The following is a 16,241-nucleotide window of genomic DNA, read 5'->3' on the forward strand; positions in this document are numbered from 1 at the left end:
GAATCTCAAGATCCTTAAGGCTGGCAGGTTATCGTAGGCCTTCAATTCCAGTACATGGGTGGTTGAGCTCAGACTGTGAATTTGAGGGTCACCAGGGAAACGTAACAGAACCCTTAAAGAAAACTTTGTACCTGAGGCTAATTATCCTTTCTTGAGAGATGTACTAAACGCCTTCTATAGTCTCACTGACCCCATCTTAGTAAGAATGTCTCAGTACACTCATGTTCAAGTAGAGACTTAAGCTCTACATTCTACTACTCATGTCCTATTAATGTTCTATTCTGCTTCTCAAATGTTCCCTCCGTTCCATCTTCACTGTTACAGCTTCAGCCCAGCCACTTGTAATCTTTTGTATTGGGGGACTCCGTGACCAATGACGTCCCAAGAAACTTTAAAGACATCCTGTTTTTTTTCTCATTTTTGAATTGTACCTACCTTCTCCTCCCACAATATTCCCGGCACAGTGTTTTGCATGTTTGTGAAGTGAAGAATACAGAGAGACCCTGTGCAGTGTGACTGCATGACAATCTATTATTCCACCCTAAAACCTATGAGAGATGTAATTAATACCAACCGTTTATTTTGTGGTGGTAGGAAAAAAAACAGACTGCACTTTAGAAATAAAAGCCACTGTTGTTTTTATAAAACACAAGATTGTGCTGCTGTTGCTTGCTTGAGAAGGGAACTGTACATTACAGCTGCTGGGATAATTTCACAATGGACGGGACAGGGTACAGCTCAAAGCAGGACACAAACACAAGTCTCAATGGGAAACAAATGCAAACAAGTACACAGCTGCGGGGCTCCAGGGACATTTCCCCATCCATGCTGGACTTGAGAGGAATAAAAAGTTTAGAAAATAAAGTGAAACCCAGAGTAGTCACACATGCCCACCACATGGCTGCTAAGTGCAACATCATACACCAGTCAGGCTGGACTGTGTGCACAGAAAGTCAATTCATTTCTCCTTATTGCTATGACACCAGAGGACTCAGTGCACTCAGACACATTGTCTTTGCTTACACAATTCTTGGAGAGTTTCTCATTTCCCTTTTGAAGGAAGGAAACCACCTTCCTTACATTATTGTTTTGAGCCCATTCTTTCCATTCCCTTTCCTGGGCTATCATACAGCAGCCAGAGGTTCTAAGTCAGTAGGAGCAGAGTAAGGGGAGAGCACCAACCCAGCCTCTCTCGTGGCTCAGGGAGAAGGCAAGTCCTAGTAAGTGGGGAGAAAGAGAAAACCAGAGAATCCCCCTTTCCCAGCCTGCTTAGAAGGCCGAGTATTAGAGTGCCTCGCGCATCCCTGCCATGATCCCTGCCCAAGGAAGGCATAATGAACTACCATCTAAAGCCCAGTAAATTAAAAAACAAAACCAAACCTTTCCTCCTGACAGGAATTGGCTAGGTAAGAGGTGACTCTTCTATCCTGAAAGGGAAGAAATTCCATCCTCCTATGTGATGCCAGATGCCAGGTCTACAACACTCAGCAGCCTTGTAGACTTTCTATGGGCCAGCTAGGAAAACTGTGTCCCTGGCATCATTCATAGAATTCTGGTTAAAAAGAACCTGTTCGAAAGCATTGCTGCTCAGTCACAGAGGAGCTATGTTGCAGTTGAGAACTAGATTTTTAGAACAGTTTCATACTCTGTTCAACTTTAGTCAAAGTCCAAGGACAAGTTCCCAGTAACAGTAGCTCCAGGCCGATCCCAACAGGCTGGCAATAGCACCTCAACCAATCGGTCACACTGGACTGAATTCAAAGCAGCAGTCTCCTTCACTGCCTCTTCTCCAAACCCCTCCACAGAACGGAGAGGTGTTGAACCTGCCAGAAACCCTACTAGTTTTTTCAGTTAGACAGGCCTGCTGCTCTGACCTAGTGTAAGCTTGAGGACAGTGCAACCCAGGGCTAACACCACTGGGCATGAGAAACAGGATTTTGGTCTTCTGTAGTCAATGAGCTAAGCCTGACCTTGACAACTAACAGTGGGATCATTGCAGCCATGCAGAGAATTCATTATCACACAGGCAGACAGGCAGGCAGGCCAGCCAGCAAGCAAGCTGAGGGAAGAGGGAGAAGGAAAAGGAAGGCAGGGAAGGCGAGAAGAGGAAAGGGAAAGCTGAACAGTGGGGGTGGGGTGGAGGCATGGGAGGGAGTTGGGGGAGGAGAAAGAGCTGTCTAAGATGAGGCTGGAATCCTCCCAGAGCTCGGTACAATGCACCACTTAAACCAAATCCAAACAAGCTGAGGCTTGGCAACACTGTGTGTAATGTGTGCATACTGCCTTTAAATGAGAAGAACCCACATGGTCAGTAGTTAAGTCTCAAAGAATTATTTAAAATCACAGCAAGATCTGTCACCCAAGTCATTTTTCTCAGTCTTTTTTATGGAGACATGGTCTTGCTACATAGTGCACACTGGCCTGGAATTCACTGAGTAGCCCAGGTGGACCCTGAACTTGCAAATCTTCTGCTTCAGCCTTAGTGCTGAGATAACAGAATTACAGACATGGGCCATCGTGCCCAGCATTCTCTTGCTTTTATTTCATGAATGGCACATAAATACCAAAGGACCGAAACTGCTTTTCATTCTAGCTTAAAACCCAACTGGAGAGAGTGAGGCAAAGAAAAAAGGAGAAAACAAAATCTTGTTGCTGGGAGTTGTGACAGCCACCTGTTCCCTATGGGCATCTGCAAATGCTGGTGAATGATTGGACCCTCCTGGAGTAGTGCCCTTAATCCAAGCCCCCAAATGTACCCAAGTTGACAGCACACTGTCTGCGAAGAGCTCCCTCCCCAAAGGGTGATGGAACACGAAGTAGACTGTCTATGAAGGCGATGGACAGGGCAGATGGAGTGTTGGCATCACTCTGTTTAGGCACTTGTGTAAGGAATGTAGGCTCTCCAGTGAGCTGCCTCTTCCCAGAGCCCTCCGTTCTGTTCTCCGGCTGGGCCTGTGCCCATGGGGCACTCCATACTGTAGCCAGCAGAAAAGTACAGGAGGAACTACTGAACAGTCCTGGGCTTTTTCCATAAGGAATATTTGTGCTACCTGTTGGGAAGTTACTGAACAATGTAGCCAGCCATAACTGAATCTGGACTATTTGCATAGCAAATCTGGGTCTATACATGGGCTCTTGGGGAAAGGTTTTGACTCCATAGGCCAGGGTTCAGACCTTCCTTTCTCCAGCTGGCCTCTAAGCCTGGGCTAGATCTAAAATATCATGGCTTCATCGCCAGAGTAGGGCAATCCTAAGCTCAGGCTCCTCAGAAGGGGAACCTGTACATGGAGGTTCAAATTCCCCATCCCAAGCAATAATGCAGGAAGAAAAAAGAATGGTCAAGGAAAGAGGGGCCCTTGCTTCAACATCAGCAAGGACAAAGCTAGAACCTACTTCTTTTCCAGTCCTGCAAGACAGCTGAACCCCAGAACCTCAAGAGAGGGGTAGAAAAAGAAAAGCCCATGCCACCCACTCACATGCCCTAGTGGGAAACAAGAAAATTTCATTTGTGTAAACAGAAGCAAATGGGAGCAGCAAAATTCCCCAGCCTGTCCAGAGGACGTGCTAGAGTCTCCGTTAGTCAGGGATCAAAGGACAGTCCAGTCCAGAAAAGGGGAAGATGCACTTACAGGGAAGAGGGCAGGACAGCGCCATGGAGGGAGGCTGTCTCGAGAACAAGGTTTTGTCTGCACAGAGGAAGGACAGAGGCTGAGCCCCACCTTGAGGAGACAACTACCCCCTACTTAGCTAGGCCAGAGCACAAGTCAGTTCCACAGTTCCCTCTTACGGCTCCATGTTTCTGGGATGCAGACTCATCAGGTATGGGAGGGAATTTCCAGATTTTGGCAATAGACTCAAGTTATGGTATAAAAATAACATTTAGGTTTTTTGTTTTCTTATTTTAGCTCTTACGATCTTCTGCTGTAAGACACCCCAGTTAAGAAATATTAGAATGAGACTTTACCATCAGGGGTAAAAGAAGCCAAGAATGAGAAATACTATGACAGTAACTCTAGATCTGGCAGGGTGGTGCTGGGGCCAGGGAAAAGAGGAGGCTAAAGGGGAAAGGCCAAGGGCCAGTCATCTCAGCAGCTCGGAGACTTGTCACGTCTGAAAGTGCAAATGTCAATGGATTTTAACCATCTTGAGGTTGTGACCTTTTTTAAAAAGCTCAATGATTATGGAAGTCAATTCCTTCAAATGAAAATTAGCTGGCATTCTGGCTGGAGGCTCGCTGGCATTGGGCTATTTCTTCCCTCCCTCCCTACTTCCTCTCCCACCCACACCCCACCCCACAGAGAAAGGTACAAAAGGTTGCAGTTCTGCAGCATTACCGTTACGGGAAGGCACTGGTTACCCACCAGCAGGCGGAAGGAAGACAGGGTCATGTCACCTCAGAGCTAAGTGCCATAGTGCCTTAAGTGTTACGAGGGCTGGATGTCTGTCAGGGAAGAGGTGTATGGGGTAGAGAATGTGGAGAGGAATGATGGGAGGGGGTGGCAGCTGGGGAGGAGCAACCCAAACCATTAGCATTAAAAATCTTCCTACAAAGTGGATTCTGAACCCATGAAAACATCTAGTATTCTAAAATATTGATCTGAGTCTGTTTTCCTTTTTCTTCTTTAAACAAATCTAGACCTTTTCTGATTAAGGCTCCTAAAAATCCCTGCCCTCTTCCCACCCACTTTCTCATCTAGAACAGCAAGCCCAAACATACCAGCATTTGACCACAGGGCTGCAGAGCTGCCCCTAGCAAGCTGTTGAGCATGAGTCTTTAGCACTGTGAGTCACATGAGACAACTGTGTGTATGGTGGGCACTAGTGATGCCCCTTTTGGTCCAAGGGGGTCGGATATGACAAGATGGGGAGAGGGGTGGAGGACAATGAGGTTGCTATCAGTGATTTCTGGCTGGTAGTCTGTCTTGCTGGTCCTCTTCCCACCCTTATACCCCCTCTGTAGATAGAAACAAGGCCTCCTATACTCCTTCCGACCCCACCTCCCTCTGCCTTGCTTCCTCTGGATTTGGGTGGTACAGCTCCCAGGGCTTGGAAAGCTTTCTTCTATCCAGTGAGGTAACAGCGTTCTGCCTTCAAGCGAAGTACATGGTGCGTAGAGTATCCTGGTGAACCTGCACAGCTTTAGCCAGGGCCTGGGGGTCTCGCCCATTGCTTTGCCCCGATATGTGGCTCCCCTCTCCACTGAAAAGAAAACATATAAAAAAGTCTTTCCTGGTGAACTGAACTGCTGTTAATCTCTCGCCCATGCCTACAGTGCCAATTCAGATACCAAATTAAGAGAAAACACCAACTCAGGTTTAGATAGAGAAGCCAAGGGTCTCAAATTGGATAGCATACACTTCCTTCTATCAACAAAAAGTTCAAAGGGTTGGTACAAAAATGGAAGGAAAAAGCAAACAGGTAGCCTTTACCTGTCATGTTCCTTGTCCACCAGGTGGTATCGTGCCCGGAAAGCCACCAAGCGAGCATAGTAGGCAGGTGCTGGGATAGAGACAGAACGTGTGCATCGTACGTAAGTGTGGCACAGCTGGTATGTCAAGATCTGGAGTTCATCTGCTGTGAAACGGTTGTCATCCCAAAGGACATAATAATGGGATGGTCGGCTGGTACCCTAGGTAAAAAAGATGGTAAGTGGGCCCTGATTGGACAGAGTGGATGCCTGCTGACAAAAAATTTTTAAAAAGCAAACAATAACAACAAAAAACAAAAAAACACTTCTAATTAAGAATATGTTTAGGTTGCATGACCATACCCCACCACCCATAAGAGGAATAATACACAAAATCAAATATTATAAAGCAACCTACAATACACTTGGGGTTAGCTAACGGTCATTTTATATACTCAAATACAACAAACATATTCTAAATGCAGTAGGAATAACCAATTAATTCTTAACCCAATAAAGCCCCCAGGAGATGGCCCACCTACCTGGATGCCTGCATGGCTGCACAGATAGAAGTCAAACTCAAATGGGTGGGTGATGTTGGTGTCCACAGTGGTCCCTGCTGGGATGTTACCACTCTTCCCAATCTGGAGAGACAAACATAACCAATATCCCAAGACCTGCCTGGCCCTGACTGGCACCTTTACTGGATTCTACTCTTACTCTCCCAGAAATCAAGAACAAAGAGGTTTATTCTCCGAGGGAACTAAGTCTTGAAATAGTGGGCTTCTAAAGTCAAGTGTTTGAATCCTGGTTTCACCATTTACTAGTTGTGTGATTCTATCAAGCCATTTAACCTTTCTTAAGTTAAACGGAGAAATCAGCAGTACCTACTTTACAGAGCTGCTGTGAGGAGACTCCTTGAACAGTGAGTGTGTGGCACATAGGAGAAGTTCAATAAATGGTAGTTCCCTTTCCTTTCTCTGGGAGCTGGTCTATATAAGAGGTCTAGACCAGAGAGCAAGGAGAGGAAGTATGAGGGAAGGAGGAGGGAGGGAGGGAGGAGGGAAGGAGGAAGAAGGAGGGAGGGAGGAGGGAAGGAGAAGGGAGGGAGGGAGGAGGGAAGGAGAAGGGAGGGAGGAGGGAAAGAGGAATGGAGGAAGAGGGAGGGAGGAGGGAAGGAGAAGGAAGGGAGGAGTGAGAGAGGAGAGAAGGAGGAGGGAGGGAGGAGAAGTGGTGGAGGACAGGCCACAAAGCCAGGGGAAACAGCCAGGGAGGACACACAGGAAAAAACTAAATTCCCAGACTGTATTTCAAGGCTTCTCTCTCAAGGTACAGGGGACAGGAAGAGGGCATGGGTGGCCTCAGCTTCTTCACTCACCCGCTCATTCTTGTCAGCACAAAAGAGGCGGGTGTGATGGCGCTTCTGTACCACAATATATGTGATCCCAGGCTGGTAGTCTTTTTCCAGTTTGATGCATGCATCTCGGATGGCAAGCAGCTCATAGTGAAGAATCTAGGCACAGGGTGAAGAGGGAGAAAAAGGTACATGGCCCTTTCTTAATTCAAAGGCTTCACTGAACTAAAAACATCCCACTTGTATGTGGCTTTTTGCACATGACCTTTATAAGCTGATGCTCAACAATTAAAACTGATGAGTCCTGACAGTACATCTGAAAACCTTTGCTGGGAACCTTGGCTTCAGGAGACAGTACCTATCTACTCCTTGCAAAAAGAGACCTTACATTAAGACACAGAACTAGAAAGGTGTGGTAGCACACACCTTTAATCCCAATGCTCAGGAGAAAGGACAGGAAATCTTTGTTAAGTCAAGGTCAGCCTGGTCTACACAGTGAGTTCCAGGCTGGGCAGAGTGATGTAGTGAGACCATGTCTCAAAAGAAAGGAAAAGGACCACTAAATAGCCTCAGCACTACCTAGGAGCACTGAGAACTGAGTGCTGAAGCAAAAGTCCACAGATACTTGCTACCACGGCTTCTCAGTAGTGCTCTCTGGCTTTTCCCAGCGCCAACAACCTTGAAAAAGTAGTCCTCTGGCTTCAACAAGATAATGTAGCAGGTACCGGGAACCATACCTGGGGCAGCTGCCCCTCAGGGACTCCGTCACGGTAGAAGATGATGCGGGTGGGCTTGAAGCGGGTGGACTTGTAGAACTGGATGAGCAGCTCACGCACCATATAGGACAAGTCTTCAATGATCTCCTGCCGTGGGCGCTGCACACGCACGGTGGCACAGTATCGGCTGGGGTGTGCGTCCATGCTGCCTACCACCTAACAACAGACCCCAGAATGTCACCTTCCTTTGCTCTCAAGTAAGGGGTCTGAGGAGGGGTCTCTGAGTAAGAATGCCCTCCAACTGGATGAGTTCACTCACTGTGTTCCTAGAAAACCTAGACATCAGAGACGGGACCTATCTGGCTGCCATGCAAAAGGGATGATAGGAGTTAGGAGCCAATAAGCACCAGCTTCAATCTGTTCTGCCAGGCAAACAGAATTGAATTACTCTGTGATCAGAATGTTGCAGGCAAGCACCCATTCTCGGTCTATGGCCAGCAGGACATGAGCATCAAGAATGACCTGGAACTCCACAGCCACACTCACAGCTTCATTTTGTATCACTTTTTTTTCTTCATTTTTTTCCTGTCAAATTAAGTGCCCTAAGGGACTTTAAAAACTTAAGTGCTCTGAATATCATAGGGAGTGGAGAGACAGCTACTCCACCAGATGGTCAAAGTGAAGTAAAAGAAAGGCCAATCCTGCAATCAGATAATTCCCTTAAAAGAGGTTTCAAAGTCACCTCCTTACCACTATCAAAACTGGAGCAAAACCAAAAAATGAGCACACAGAAAGAACAACTGATGGACAGCTTCTGGCCACAGGCTATGCTCTCACGCAGTTAGGTTTACAGGGGTGCACGGAAGATCAGGGCTTAGGGACTTAGAGTTGAGAAGAATCACTCACTGCTGTGATAGAAGGCTTCTTCCCATCTCCAGCTGGGGGGTGTGTAACATCTGCTCCCAGGAAAATCACTGGCTGTTGAAAAACAGCAGAGCTGAACAAGGAGAGAAAACAAAAAGGTGAGGAATTGAGTGTTCTTTGTCTGGCACCATCTGGTGCCCATTCTAGTCTTCTGTCTCTTGTGTCTCTGTCACTCTGCCTGGAAAGTGTTCTTGTCTTTTCACCTCTCCCCAGGAGGTCCCCATGAAAGAGCAAGTAAGCATTCATACCGCTGGTGTGGGACTAGGATGTTGTTAATGCCACCGAGTTTGACATTGATCTTGAGGCAGAGGTTGGACAGAGTCTGAGGTGAGGTCTTGACCACATTCTTCACCTGCACACACTGTGTTGCCATTCCCAAGAGTGTATCTCCGACACGTTTCACTTCAGCTATGGGAAGAGAGAGGAAACTGAATAGTGCATTTGGCATTTTGCTAAAAGTCTACAATGTCACATGGTATAAAAAAATAACAGTGGTAAAACAGAGTTGTTAGAATGTGTATATAACACGGGGTAATAACCTAGTCAGGGGTGTATAATGATTGAACTAAAATCTGGGAAGGAGGAGTTGTTTCAGAGAGAGAGAGACAGAGAGAGAGAGAGAGAGACAGAGACAGAGACAGAGACAGAGACAGAGAGAGAGAAAGCACATGCATTCCACACAGAAGGGTAACATGCAAAAACATCCTGAGCTAGATAGGATAGTTCACACCTATAACCCTATAATGCCAGCAACTGAGAGATGAAGCAGGAAGAACAGGACATTAATGGCAGCTTGAGTTAAACTATTAAGAGTCCCAAAACAAAGAGCAAGCAACAGTCTACCTGAAAATAGTAAAGTACTTTTGAGAAATTAACTGAGACAGGCGGTTGAGGGGCTGGAATGGGGAAAGTAACATAGCTCGTGTGATCATGCATGAGTGCCTGGGTTCAGTCCCTTGCACACAGAAGGGCAGCTGAGTTGTCGACATGGAAACAAATGGGTTCAAGAGACGGCTAAGGAACCTGGCTATAGACTGTACATATGGGAAATGAGCTTTTATGGATGATTTTATTAATAATTTTTCAGTCTCATACAGAGTAATGGGTTGCATTATGGTATTTGCACCCATGCTCCTTGTTTATGGATTACTTCCAAGGCTTTAGTTCTCCTAAGGGAAACAGACCCTACACTCCTTTGAGTTTGAGAGCAGTAAGGGTATCACTAGGCAAACGGGCATGGTAGTTGGAAGCTTTTTTGTTTGTTTGTTTTTTGTTAAGTGCAAAATTTGTGAAATAGTGAAGTACAAGTAGTAATTAAAGGCACACTCTTCATGGGGTCACTAACAAAGTGAGACAGTTTGAGCAACTCCTAGGATGGGGAGCTGAAAAGCCCACAGCCAGGCTGGATCTGAACCTAGAAGAAAAACCCATATTTGCAGAACAAGCTAAAGAAGACAAGTCTGCAAAGGAGGGACGCTCAGCAGACGGAACTAGGAAGAAGCCAAGACAGTGTAGGATTATGAATACCAAAGGGAAAGAAGAAACAAATAATTAACAAAGCCAAATGCACCTGAGAGATCAGGTGAAATGAGAACAATAAATATTCACTTATTTAGTGATATTGAAAACCAAAAAGTCAGTGTGTAGAAATGAAAACTGTTTTAGCAATGCCCAATACAAAAATGACGTAAGATCAAGGAAGAGTTTGGTATGTTTTCAATGGAGCATATTTAAAAGGCTAAAGAAATCCTTTTAGCAGAGAAGTTAGTTGTAAATCTGTTCTTTGGAAATCAACATTCAGAAAAGTCAGACAAAATATCTTTTTGCACATGCTAACCAAAACTCAGGGGACTGGAACATCAGAAAAGGGGGAAATCCCAGTCATGAGCTATCTGCTGTAGATAACGGTGCCCATGTCCACTGGCTGATTCCAGGAGTATGGAGAGGGCTGAGATTCCAGCCTCTACAATAGCTGTGGACATCTACCAAGGAACAGCAAAGCAATAGGATGTTTGCTCCCTTTACAGATAGACTGCCAAATGAGAAACATGCAAAAATAAATAAATAAATAAAAATAGCATTAAAATAGTATCTTCAAGATGGACATGGTGATATATATAATATATACCACACACTCAGAAGGCTAAGGCAAGTGAATTGCCAAGGCAGGGGTCTCAAAAAACAAAACAAAACAAGGAAAAGAGGAAAAAAGAAAGAGCAGAGATGATGTATGTGATACAAATGTATATTCAACATAGAAAGTATAGAATGCCTATAAATCAGTAAGTAAAAGGCAGCTAAGTAAATAAAAATTGCCATGAATAAACAAACACTTTACAAAACATAAAAGACAGAAACATCTAGAGCTATTGAATACTGATGGTGGAGTAAAGTCTGATACACTTAAAACCCATTCCTAGACCTAGCTCTACACAAACAGGCACAAGGGCTCAAAGGATACACACGAACATTATTCATAACAGCTAGAAACTAGGAACAATCCAAATAATCTCAACTGTGGAATGAAACGAAGCATAAAGTACCTTATATTCACACAATGGAAACATAAGTAATTACAGCTATATATAATATGGAAAAAATCTTACAAATAGAATGTTAAATAAAAGAAACTAGACTCATTTAAGAAACACATACATTATAATTCCATTTGTATTAAGTCAAAAAATAGGCAAAATTAATCCAGTATTTGAGATGAGAACCACAGTCACCAAATGAGGGAGGGGTTATACTGAGGGACCCCAGGGACAGCAATGTTCTATACTAGGTACACTTGTTACAATGCCATGATACTTGTGGGGGAAAAAAATTAGGCTGAATACTTAAGATTTATTTATAGGGCTGGAGAGATAGCTGGGCAGTTAAAAGCACTGTTTCTAATATTTTTAGCTCCCCTTTTGTCTATTAGATTGATACTATTAGCTTTAAAAAAAAACTATAAATGTACATTTATTGCTATAAACCTTATAAGAATTTTTAAGTCTTTAATTTATTTTTTAACTTAAATTCTATTCATGGGTGTTTTGCCTACATGTATTTCTGTATACCACGTGCATGCCTGGCGCCCAGAGAAGCCAGGACGAGTTGCCAGATCTCCTAGAACTAGAGTAACAGATGGTTTTAAGCTGCCATGTGGGTGCTGGGAATCAAACTCAGATCCTCTGGAAGAGCAGTCTAATATAGAGAGAAAAAGGAGCTAAAAATATTAGAGAAAGAACATGCTGAATACCCAAGGTTTTCCAAAACCCCACAATGTCAACAGGACCTTGACATGAACACCACAGGGACAGTGTCATTTTTACTCACACCCCCCCCCCAGGAGGGAAGGTAAAAAAAACATCTTTTCCTTTCATCCAAGGGGGACATGAGTTGTAACCAACTTCCCTCTGTAAGGAATTATTAAAATTACTGTCATCAGTGAAAAATTCTACTTTAGCTGTGTGAATCAGAGAGCAGAGTTAGATCTACTTTATGCTCAAAATAAAATCAAGCAGCCAGGTAGTGGTACTGCGGGCCTTTAATCCCAGCAATCAGTAGGCAGAAGCAGGCAGATATCTGTAAGAGTTTGCCCTACAGAGTTCCAGACAACCAGGGCTACACAGAGAAACTGTTTCAAAACAAAAAACAAAAAGCCCCAAACAAACAAACAAAAAAAATCAATCAAGGCCACAATTGATCAAATTTTAAATAAACTAAAGGAATTCAAAAGAGTCACAGTGGAGCTAGAGAGAAGACCGAGGGGTTATAACAGCATCTGCTCTTTCAGAGTACCTAAGTTTGGCTGCAACACCCTTGCTGGGCAGCTTGCAACAGTCTGTAACTGCAGTTCCAGGAAACGTGGCACACTTCTGTACTCACATGCTCGTAACACATACACATACTTTAAAATAAAATACATCTTTAAAAAAAAAGAAGCCAGGCATGATGGCACATGGCTTCAATCTTAGCAGAGGCAGAGCCAGGAGGATCTTTGAATAAAAGGCCATAGTGAGACCCTGCCTCAAACAAACAACAACAAAAGGACATATTTCTCCTCTAGGGAAAAATGACCAAAATATAAAGTAAGCGTAACTTAAACTAGGTTTTGGGATGCAGAGAGAATGTTAGGGGGAAGAATGGCAAAAGGAGCGTTCGGACATCCAAGCCAAGGGGAAGCGATACGGGCAGAACACAGCCAGAGAGGAGAGCACAGACAGGACGAGCGGTCAAACCTTCCCTCTCTACCAAGGAATCTGCTAGATTGCCTGTTATATAATCCACTCGTGAAGCTCAGAGAGAGTGGCAGTTTGCCCACATTGGTTGACTGGTGGAAGGACTGAGGTTGGGTTCTGTTTCAGGACAAGCAATTCTATAGTAGGCTTATTAAGTGAACCACACAGGAAAGAGCTGAAAGGTTAAAAAGTAGGAGGCCTGAAAGCCCTTTCCTACTGAACGAGACCAGTGATGTTATGTTGCTTAAAAAAAAAAAAAAGTCGGGCCTGGGGAGATGGCTCAGTGGTTAAGAGCACCGACTACTTTTCTGGAGGTCCCGAGTTCAAATCCCAGCACCCACATGGTGACTCACAACCATCAGTAATGAGATCTGATGCTCTTCTGGTGTGTCTGAAGACAGCTACACTGTACTTACATACAGTAATAAATAAATGTTTAAAAAAAAAAGTCTGATTTATTAACCTATTCACCAAAGATCTGAGAGACTGGTGACGGCTCTGGAGGGTGTATGGCAGAAGGTGCTTTCACAAAGCCTGACGACTCAGTCCTATCCCCAGAACTCATTCATCAAATAAAACAACCTATTCCTCAAGTTATACTACCGCACAACTGCATGTGTACGCACACACACACACACACACACAGAGACTGAGTAAGTGAGTAAACAAATAAATAAATAAATGTTTTAAAAGTTCCTTGAGAAGAAAGATTAGAAGAGATAATCAAGGCACCTGCAGAGGGGAGAGAGGACAAACAGGCGCTGCCGAGACTTCTAGGACTGGTTTCAGATTATAGTGCCATATCATAGTAATGGGCGGTGGCCAAGGCAACCAGAATGAGTGAAAGACAGACAGACAGACAGACAGACAGACGACAGACAGAAAGGGACAGAAAATCTTAAACTACCAAGCATCCCTGGTAATGAGAAACATAAAGTGAGAGGAGAATGTGTCTGGAAGTCAAAGGAAGGAGGGACAGAAGCAGGCCCGCAGCCTGAGTGGTGGAGGAGAAAAGTAGACAAGATGGAGGGAGACAGGCTAAGGCTAAGTGTGCATACAGAATATGAAAACAATGCTTTCAAAAGAAGAAAAACAATAGAAAAAAAATGCTTACAAACATTGCAAAATGGTTGCAATGGGCTTTAGAACAGTTCATCTGCAGATGCTCAGAGGCACCAGGACTGGCTGGGAACAAAAGCCGAGCAGGGAAGCAAAGGACCAGAATGGTCGGAGGCAGGAGGAGAAGGGAGGACAACTGAGGAAGAGACTTTCAGAGCCATTCATAAAATAAAAACAAGGAAATGGGGAAATGTCAAAAAAAAAAAGTCCACGCTTCTCAGCAGAATCACCTCAGCTGGAGCTCATAATGTCCTAATAAATAACACAGTCCCAAATGACAGCCATCTGGCCTGATCCTTCTCTGTATCCAGCTACCTCAGCCTTCCAGGAAGATGCTGTCATGTGGCATCCTGGGAAATGTGATGGCGTGTGGACAGGTAAGCAAAGTGGAACAACTCAATGGTTCACACAGAATATTTCTCTGATTTAAGAACATAAACAACAAACAAACAAACCACTGACATTAATGGCCATCTCTGGGGAAAGCCAGATCTCCCTACTGACTCCATCCTAGAGGTCCTGAGAGGGCTACTGTGAAATGAATCCTATTGTTATTATCACTGTCCCAGGGGAACTGTACCATACACTGGCGTCTTCCCGGGCAGGATGACGATAATGAGCTGCAGTCCTGAGTAGGTGTTCTTGAGATGCCGGAACATGGGCTCCACGCTGTCTGCCCCCTGTGCGTATTTGCAGAAGCATGGCTGGCCCTGGATGGGCATCCCTGCATCCTTGGAAATCTTCCGAAGCTGGTCTGTGAAGTTCCTGTAACACAAACATGGTCATGGCAGGAGGTAAGAAACCCCAGTCCATCTGATGAACCTAATCTTGGGAGATTCTAACATGAGGGACCCAACCACAGCGGATGTAAAAAGTACATTTATAGTGCAGTTAAAACAAGGCGGTCTGTTCAACTAAAGAGAACGAACACCAAGGGAACTGAAGGTTCTAGTCCTGGGGCTTGCGGGAAATCTCAATGAATAGATAGCCTAGACACAACAAGCCCCCTGCCTAGGCTGAGACCTGTGGATGCCTGTACTTCATTACATGCCCAGAGGGAAAAAACAAGACAGATGTGTAAGTGTACAGATGAGGGTCAACCAGTGGTGAAAGCAGAGGTGCTCAAGGAAAAGTCCAACTCCTCCTTCCCCACTGGCTGGCTCACTAAGGAAAAGAGCCAATTATTAAGCACACCTCATTCCTCTGACTAGGTTTTATCCTGAGAAAAACAACAGAGTGGTAAAGAGGGATGTAATACAGAAAAAAAATAACGAAGCTACCGTAAGTATACAAAAATGTGTGACAAACAATTTAATTTGTAAAAGTCTTACTACTTGAAGCAAAAACAATCAACAGTAGAGTGTGGGCCTAGAGTGGACAGGTCATGGAGTCACGCTCAGCGCTAAATAAACTTAGTAATTGATAAAAGCAGTGATTTGCAAAAAGAACAGAAATGAGTGTTTCAAAAATATGTACCACATATCTATCAATGACAGTTCAGGAAGTATTTTTCACAGACTTAAAAATAGGTAAGGTAAAGCCGGACGTGGTGGCGCACGCCTTTAATCCCAACACTTGGGAGGCAGAGGCAGGCGAATTTCTGAGTTCGAGGCCAGCCTGGTTTACAGAGTGAGTTCTAGGATAGCCAGGATTAAACAGAGAAACCCCGTCTCAAAAAAACAAAAAAAAAATTGTTTGTATATTTAAGACAAAGTACCTCTGTATACCAGTCCTAGCTGTCCTGGACTGGACTCAAACTCATAGAAATCCTCCTGCCTCTGCTTCCTGCATGCTGGGATTAAAAGTGTGCCCCACCATGCCCAGCTTATTTTTTTTTAAATGAAGTAAATATGATAAAACTCTGGCTGTTGACTGTGCATGCAGACTCTATAATCTCTGTTGTTTCTGTTGTTGTTGTTGTTGTGCTGGCTAACTTTTCATCAGCTTAACAAAAAGCTAGAGCCATTTAAAAGAAGGGACCTCAACTGAGAAACTGACACCTTAAGAGTCATCTGCAGAAAACTATAAGGCATTTTCTCAATCAGTGATTGATGCAGAGGTCCCAGGCCAAGGGGGTGGTGCTACCCTCAGGCAGTATGATCCTCTGGTGCATAAGAAAGCAGGCTGAGCAAGCCAGGAAGTGCAAGCCAGGAAGCAGCACCCCCACCCCCAAGGTTAGGCTCCTGTCTTGAATTCCTGCCCTGACTTCCCTCAGTGATGACTGTAAGCAAAATAAACCCTTTCCTTCCCTAGTTGTTTGTGGTCATGGTGTTTTATCACAGCAAGAGAAACCCAAGACTATTATTTTGGTTTTAGAGACACTATATAGGCCTGGCTGGCCTGGAATTTGCTGTATGCCACCCCACATGGCCTCAAAGAGGAGGCAGTTTTGGCATTTTGAGTGCTGAGGTTACAGGTATGAGACATCATGGCAGTCTAACTATATTATTTTTAAAAAAATATTTGTTAAACAACAACAACAAAAAAAAAAA

General features: G+C 44.4%; 1 protein-coding gene across 3 annotated transcripts in view; it reads right to left on the reverse strand.

The window, feature by feature from the left end:
• Nucleotides 1-613: 613 nt before the first annotated feature.
• LOC110292125 (protein argonaute-1) overlaps nucleotides 614-16,241 on the reverse strand; it is a 33,350-nt gene continuing 17,722 nt past the window's right edge. For all 3 annotated transcript variants that reach the window (XM_021159240.2, XM_029475688.1, XM_029475689.1), the window contains exons 12-19: nucleotides 14,330-14,514; nucleotides 8,650-8,809; nucleotides 8,384-8,474; nucleotides 7,499-7,693; nucleotides 6,786-6,920; nucleotides 5,950-6,051; nucleotides 5,430-5,629; nucleotides 614-5,199 (exon numbers count right to left, since the gene is read on the reverse strand). In XM_021159240.2, coding sequence (XP_021014899.2) covers nucleotides 5,091-5,199; nucleotides 5,430-5,629; nucleotides 5,950-6,051; nucleotides 6,786-6,920; nucleotides 7,499-7,693; nucleotides 8,384-8,474; nucleotides 8,650-8,809; nucleotides 14,330-14,514 — 1,177 coding nt within the window. In that variant the 3' untranslated portion in view covers nucleotides 614-5,090. The remainder of the gene's footprint in view (nucleotides 5,200-5,429; nucleotides 5,630-5,949; nucleotides 6,052-6,785; nucleotides 6,921-7,498; nucleotides 7,694-8,383; nucleotides 8,475-8,649; nucleotides 8,810-14,329; nucleotides 14,515-16,241) is intronic.

This window comes from Mus caroli, chromosome 4 (genome assembly GCF_900094665.2).
Source record: "Mus caroli chromosome 4, CAROLI_EIJ_v1.1, whole genome shotgun sequence".
Taxonomy (NCBI): Eukaryota; Metazoa; Chordata; class Mammalia; order Rodentia; family Muridae; genus Mus; species Mus caroli.